This window comes from Plecotus auritus (assembly GCF_963455305.1).
Source record: "Plecotus auritus genome assembly, chromosome: 2".
In the NCBI taxonomy this organism is placed as follows: domain Eukaryota; kingdom Metazoa; phylum Chordata; class Mammalia; order Chiroptera; family Vespertilionidae; genus Plecotus; species Plecotus auritus.
In genome coordinates, this window is record NC_137771.1 from 11,502,500 (window position 1) to 11,509,684 (window position 7,185).

The 7,185-nt window shown below is 53.1% G+C and overlaps 2 protein-coding genes across 3 annotated transcripts in view; one reads left to right on the forward strand and one right to left on the reverse strand.

Moving 5' to 3' along the window:
- The window catches only part of EMC1 (ER membrane protein complex subunit 1), a 24,782-nt gene extending 24,038 nt beyond the window's left edge, over positions 1-744 (reverse strand). For both annotated transcript variants that reach the window (XM_080653953.1, XM_080653952.1), the window contains exon 1: positions 607-744. In XM_080653953.1, coding sequence (XP_080510079.1) covers positions 607-701 — 95 coding nt within the window. In that variant the 5' untranslated portion in view covers positions 702-744. The remainder of the gene's footprint in view (positions 1-606) is intronic.
- On the forward strand, positions 743-7,012 carry MRTO4 (MRT4 homolog, ribosome maturation factor). Its single transcript, XM_080653970.1, has 8 exons — positions 743-1,042; positions 3,423-3,481; positions 4,200-4,303; positions 4,996-5,077; positions 5,325-5,392; positions 5,590-5,741; positions 6,123-6,199; positions 6,285-7,012. The coding sequence occupies exons 1-8, from the start codon at positions 1,015-1,017 to the stop codon at positions 6,432-6,434; spliced, it is 720 nt and encodes a 239-aa protein (XP_080510096.1). The 5' UTR covers positions 743-1,014; the 3' UTR covers positions 6,435-7,012.
- The last annotated feature ends 173 nt before the right edge of the window (positions 7,013-7,185 follow it).

A 7,185-nucleotide genomic window follows, 5' to 3' on the forward strand; every position in this document is an offset into this window, starting at 1 on the left:
GAAGCGGGGGTTGGGGAGGGAGGAGGGTTAAGTGAGTGAATGGCACCTCCATGAATGGCACCCCTGGCCGATGTAAAACTTGGGCGGACCTGTTCTGAGGCCAGAGCTGGGTTGGGCTGGTAGGCGAAATGAAAGAGAACTCAGCTTAGGACGTATAACACCCAAGGTCCTGTTCACATGCCCGAGAGATGCCAATTCGAGGGGGAATAAGAGTTCACTAATAAGGGCTGTCGGCCTCTGGCCTCTGCACGCAGATCAGAAACCTGACGGTCACCGAAAAACGGCCTGACGGGGGAGGCGGGAGCAGTGCTCGCTGACCAGAACCCCAAGCCTGCGGAACGTCAGGCCGGCTTCCCGGGCTGCGACCTGTACAGTCTCGCGGGGCGGCTTAGAAGCGCCCCCAACGTTTGGTACAAAACTCTGCTGTCGCCACCTTAAAACTTCACTTTTGAACAAGGGTCCCACATTTTTTATTGCACTGGGCCCCGCAAGTTATGAAACCTATCCGGTACTGATGCCTGATAACCCCCCTCTCTTTAGCAGGCAGAAGACAGGTACTGGTAAATTAGCCACATATTTCCCGAAGGGGCCCCCGCACGCACGCACCAATCAAACTTGCCCACTTGGTCTTCGTAGACTGCAGCCGCAGGGATAAGCAGGGCAGTCCAGAGCCAGAACCAAGAAGCCACCGCCGCCGCCATGATGGGAGCCCGGCCCCGCCCGCCGCCGGCCCGGCATGCACCGCGCCGCAGGCTCCCTCTCCGCGAACCATAGAGCTGGGAACACACGCAAAACCCTCGGTGGGGCGCCCGGGACTCGGAGTTCCCCGACGCGCGGAAAGTAGCTCTGGAGACGTGGGGAAGGGTGCAGGTGGCGGCCGGCGGAGAGGCTGACTGCAGCGCAGATTGGGTCAGGCACTTGCGAGGACAGCTCCCCAGGGCCGTCCCAGAGGGCCCCGCGCCGCCGGGGTCCTAACAGGCAGCACAGTTTTCCGCTGCACGTGTCTGTGGAGAGATGCCCAAATCCAAGCGCGACAAGAAAGGTGGGCGAACGGGACGTTGGGACTCAGGGGGAGCTCCGCTGGCTGGGTGCCGGCTGCGATGGGGGCTGTAGGACCTTTGGGGGCACGGTATGGGACACCCAGACCTCAAGGAGCTTCGCTGCTAGCTGGCGGCAGGAGCACTTGGGGCACAGGGAGCAAGCATCCCAGGGGACTGGAGCCTGGTTGGGGCAAGGGAGCGGAAACTGTTTTCCCGGCCTCGAGTGTTCTCCCAAGCCTTGCTGGGCCAGGAAACAGCTTCTGAGCACCCACACTGCGCTCGATCTCTCCTTGATCCACCTTTTCCACCTCAGCCCACCTCCCTTAGTTTTCTGTGCTGTCGCCACCCTGGCCGCCTCTCCCTTCCTTCAGCACAGACTTGCTCTCGCATCTGGTTCTGTACTTGTAGCTCCCGTTGCCCGGCATGCTTATGATCCAGTCTTCATATGGCTGACTTTCTCACTTGTCAGTTCATATGGCGCCTCCTAAGAGAGCATCCGGACTGTGGTGGCCTCTCTCACACGGCTGGTTAGCACATTCACTCAACAAATATTTAGGGCCTGGCACTCTCTAGGCATAGGAGGATACAGCAATTACAACAAGGAAGGCCTAGAGCCCTCACTGAGCTTAACATTATAGTCATGGGAAGTATGTCCCCCATCATACCAAGAACCGAACAACTAATGTCAGATAGTGATGAGTCCCATGGAGTAAAATTGAGAGAAACAAGTGGTGTAGTTTTGTACACTGTGACCAGAGAAGGTCTTTCTGATGAGATGGCAAATGAGCAGAAACCTGAAGAAAGGAAGTGAACAACCCATGGAGTTACCTGGATAATGGCTTTCCAAGGAGAGGAAACAAAAGTGCAAACACTGACTGACATGAGGGCATGTTTGACATGTCCTGGGACAAGAGGCCAGTATGACTAGAGCAGAGTGAGCAAAGGGGGTAGGAAGAGTGGGCAGGGCTTTTTAGACCTTTGCAAGGAATTGCCTTCCAGATCCTGGTGACATGTGCAACCATTTGAGAGAGAGCCTGAACAGAGGAATGACATGGTTTAACTTTACTTTTATTTTTTTTAATACATTTTATTGATTTTTTACAGAGAGCAAGGGAGAGGAATAGAGTTAGAAACATCGATGAGAGAGAAACATCGATCAGCTGCCTCCTGCACACCTCCTACTGGGGATGTGCCCGCAACCAAGGTACATGCCCTTGACCGGAATCGAACCTGGGACCTTTCAGTCTGCAGGCTGACGCTTTAGCCACTGAGCCAAACCGGTTAGGGCTAACTTTACTTTTAAAAGATTACCCTAGTTGCCTTGTTGAGAATGGACTGGGTAGAGTGGAGGCAAGGATGGAAGCAGCAAAACCAGTAGTAATCCAAGACAGGATGAAGTGGGCTTGGTCCACACTTGTAGCAGCGGAAGTGATAGAAAATGGATTGTTGTGTTGCGTTTGCTCTCTGTGCTTCACTTGCCCCTGACCAGTGGGATTGTCTTTCTGTATGTATGCCTTGTGAAGAGGGACTAAGTCCCAGGCAGGATAAATACGAGGCAGCCTCTTCTTGGGGCACCCTGGGCTTTGCATTTGATGCTCTAAGTGTTTGTGGGTTCTTTGAGGGGAGCCATGATGAGATCTGGCAAATGCCAAACCCTTCCTGGTAAGGGACCATTTGAGGCCCAGCTGTTGTTACAGTAGGGTTGCTTACCTCTCCCCAAAGTGGCATTGCTATATCCATGGGTCCAGACTGCAAAAGATGTAGCAGAGGAGGTCAATGATGAGCCCCCCGACTTAATTCATTCCACAGCAGAGGCCAACTGTAGATGGTCTCTATGCACCATGGCTAAGAGCTGAAAGGGACCTGCCTCAGCCAGCAGGCTAGGTCTGCCACTGAAAGCACTCTGGAGCAGGAAGAAGCCCCACCCCACGCCTCAGTACGGAATTCTAGGTTAAACTAAGAGGAGTGGAGGAATATCTAGTTTGTCTGCATAACAGGAAATATATCAAAGGATCTCCAGGGTCAGGAACGACGGAAAGCAGCACTCTGAGGACCCTGGGAATAGCCTTGCTGCCTCTCCCCGTACTGGATTGGTCCAGCCCAGGGGTGGGCAAACTTTTTGACTCGAGGGCCACAATGGGTTCTTAAACTGGACCGGAGGGCCGGAACAAAAGCATGGATGGAGTGTTTGTGTGAACTAATATAAATTCAAAGTAAAGGAGCTGAGGGGAGAGCAAAAGAACCGGATAGAACAGCCGGATCTGGCCCGCGGGCTGTAGTTTGCCCACGGCTGGTCCAGCCGATACTGGAGGTGAGAAAAAATGAGTCTCCAGGACACCCAGCTTGTCTCTCATCATGTCTCCTTTTTCTTTTTTGTATTAGTTTCCTTAACCAAAACCACTAAGAAAGGCTTGGAACTGAAACAGAACCTGATAGAAGAGGTAAGAGCTTGTTCTTTTTATTTTTCCAGGCCTTGTGTCTGGTTTAGAAATGTGGGTGTAGGACTGTATGTTGGGGAAACGTTCTGTTTAAAAGGAGAAAAGGAAAGGCTGGTCCAGCCCTTTTCCTCCAGTGGCAGCACCAATAAAAACGCTCAGAGTAATGATTTCCAGCTTTGACTGCGTTCTTACTGTGCCCTGCACGGGGCTGTGTTCCACATGTATCATTCCACTTCATCCTTACGTATGAGTTGACGTTGTCACTGTTTTGCGGTTGTGTAACTGAAGCCGACAGAGATTTGTTAGCCTGCCTGATGTCAAAAAACTGGGAGTTGTCAGACGTGGGTAAATGCACCAACTCACTGTTTGCACTGCTCTGGGGCTGCAGGCTGGATAAGAAGGGTGTCTACACAAAGATTCTGTTTCCTTGAGGCCACCTCATCATAGCTGTGGCCAGCAATGTGGACAGAGCAGGGTAGTGAGGGAAGTGGCCACAGATAAGTCAGAAACCTGGGAAGACTGTGGGATCTTGACCCATGGCTCAGCTTCCCTGACACCTGGAGGTCACGCCTGTTCTGCTCAGGGATCCTGGCTTAGAAGCCTCCAGTTCTGAACTTCCCGTCATAAGGGACCTGGAGCATATTCTTTCCCATCGGAGGCTGGAGTGTTGCCCAACCCGTGGTGCCCCTTGAACTTCAGAGCCCCATGAATTATTCCACAGCTTCGGAAATGTGTGGACACATACAAGTACCTTTTCATCTTCTCCGTGGCCAACATGAGGAACAGCAAGCTGAAGGACATCCGGAACGCCTGGAAGCACAGCCGGTGAGCAGGCAGCGGGCAGGGCCCTTTTGAGTGTGGAAAGGGCCATGCTGCTCAGTCAGGGCACAGGCAGTTATTGTCTCTTGGTTACCTGAGTGACACAGATGGCCTCTTAAGGACAAAGTGCCATGCCCCCACTGGAGGGCACTTTTTAACTCTGATAGCTGGTTTTGCACTGAACTTCTTGGGGGGCCAGACTTGGTCATTGCTCAGGGAATGTTTGAGCATTGACCCTTCCAGAAAGAGGGGCTCCCTTACCTCTGGGGTCTAGTCTTTTTAGGAACACCCTGTCAGTTTCAGGTCAGGATGTGCTCTGGGATGCACAGGACCCAACAGCAGGCTGTACAAGCCACGTGGCGAGTACCTGTCCTTGGGCTGGAATGATGACAGTGCGGATGATGATTCTGGTCTTCTGTTGCTGCCCCAGCACTGGTTCAGACCATTAAACGGGCCTCTTCCATACATTCAGACGGGGAGGGCAGATATCCACGTTAATAAATAATATTCAGAGTAGGCTGGTAGGCATATTGTGAATGTCGGGTCTGTAGGCAGGAAATAGTGGACTGGAGACTGTGGCAGGGCTCCATGGAAGAAGTGGAGTCTGACCATACCTCCAGTTACAAAGCCGGAATAGAGCTGGTTTGCACTTAACTAAGGCAGGCCACCCCCTTCACAGACCCCTCCTCTCTCCGTAGGATGTTCTTTGGCAAAAACAAAGTGATGATGGTGGCCTTAGGTCGAAGCCCAGCTGATGAGTACAAAGACAACCTACATCAGGTGAGTCTGGCTCTCACCAGGAGGGGCCAAAGCTGCCTTCTCTCCTGCTGCTCTAACATGACATGCATCCCCGCCGGCTCGGGAAAGCAAGGACTGTCTTAAAGCTCGGGCTCTCCTTTAACTTCAGTCCAGCTGTGACCACCTAAAATGCCTCGATATTGCCAAATGTGGGGGGCGGGGTGAAAATTGTCCCCAGTCTAAAACCACTGCTCTAATGTGACCCGACCTACCCACTTTTGTTCTTTAGGTCAGCAAGAAGTTGAGGGGTGAAGTTGGTCTCCTTTTCACCAATCGCACTAAGGAGGAAGTGAATGAGTGAGTGTGTTTGAGGCGTGGTGGGAAGAGAAAGGTTGGTGAGGACTCTGGGGAAGGATTAATCCAGGGACTTTGTACAGTGGAGACATCAGCTGGTTCCTGGAACCCATTACCAAGTCTTTGTTCCTAGCACTGACTTCAGGTGGGTTGGTGGGCCAGTCAGGAACCTCCCCTCCAATGCTTTTCATTCCCCTAAGGTGGTTCACGAAATATGCAGAAATGGACTATGCCCGAGCTGGAAACAAAGCAACGTTCACCGTGAACCTGGACCCAGGGCCCCTGGAGCAGTTCCCCCACTCCATGGAGCCACAGCTGAGGCAGCTCGGCCTGCCCACCGCCCTCAAGAAGGGTACGGGGAGGTCCCTGGAGCTGAAAGATCACAGCTGAGTGTTCAAGAGCACAGGCTCCCAAACCTGACAGGCCCCTGCTCCTCCCCTTTCTGGCTGAGCAGGTTATTTCTACCAACTTCCATTTTCTCATGAGAAAGTGGGGCTGAGTGTCTGCCACATGGTTGACAGTAACTTATGGCCTGTACAAAGCACTTGGGAGACAATGGGGGAGGCAGTCATTTCTCCCCAAATACGCCACAGGCTGCTGAACACCGATTAATCCGTGCCCCTGTGTGTGCTGCATTGGTGGGGGGACAGGTGGCCAAGCAGATTCCTTCCAACTCTGGGCAGCGGACAGAAAGCTCTGCCAGAAGTAACGGCTTGCCCCCCCTCCTCTGCAGGTGTGGTGACCCTGCTGTCCGACTATGAGGTGTGCAAGGAGGGCGACGTGCTGACCCCAGAGCAGGCCCGCGTCTTGGTGAGTCCGGCCTGGGCCCTCCCAGCAGTCTGCAGACTCCTGATCACACCCGCTCCTCCTGACTCGGTTCCTTTGTCTCTTGCAGAAGCTTTTCGGATATGAGATGGCTGAATTCAAGGTGACCATCAAATACATGTGGGATGCACAGTCCGGAAGGTTCCAACAGATGGGAGATGACTTGCCAGAGAGCGCGTCCGAGTCGGCAGAAGAGTCAGAGGAAGATGACGACTGCTGATGGGCACGTGGACTGAGGGCCTCCCGGCCGTGCCAGGTGTCATCTTGACCACACCGGACTGGCGCCGCCCCTCTTGGAGGAGCAGCTGTTTCTTCTGCTGTGATGAAGACGAGGGCGATAGGGACAGACAGTTTCCCTACAAAGAATAAAACTGTCTGTAGGGTGTCTCCCTGTAGATGGCAAAGGAACTTTTCTCAGAAAAAAAGGCCTTTGGGTTTGGACTTTTGTTCGGATTCTTAGGGTTCCTTTTGTTCACCACCTGAGTCAGCTCCCAGCACTAGTTCCTGCGAGACTTCTGGGCACAGGAGAGCAGCCTCGGCTTCTCTTCCCTGGCCCTCAGTGCCCTTGCTTGAAACAGGTTCGCTGAGAAAATCAGGCACGCTGGCCCTGATTGGCATGGCTCAGTTAGTTGAGCATCGTGCCATGCACTGAGAGGTTGCTGGTTCAGTTCCAAGTCAGGGCACATGCCCAGGATGTGGGCTCAATCCCCAGTAAGGGGGCAGGCAAGAGGCAGCTGATCGATGTTTCTCTCCATGCCCCTTCCTCTCTCTAAAATTACTAAAATAAAAACATTTTATAAAAAGAAAAGCAGGCACTTTGCTATTCCTACCCCTACACACACTCTCCCAAACCAGAGCTGACAAGCTTCTGGAGGACCAGGTGACAGAGGCTTTAGCTAGGACCAGAGTAAAGCCCCTGGGGAAATGGAGCGTGTTAATGTTCCAGAGCATCCTGGGAGGTCGTCTTGTTG

Coding starts and splice junctions, on each gene's coding strand:
- MRTO4 (XM_080653970.1), top strand. CDS start 1,015: ATGCCCAAATCCAAGCGCGACAAGAAAG. Junction 1,043..3,422: donor ATCCAAGCGCGACAAGAAAG/GTGGGCGAACGG, acceptor TTTTTGTATTAG/TTTCCTTAACCAAAACCACT. Junction 5,742..6,122: donor GCCCACCGCCCTCAAGAAGG/GTACGGGGAGGT, acceptor CCTCCTCTGCAG/GTGTGGTGACCCTGCTGTCC.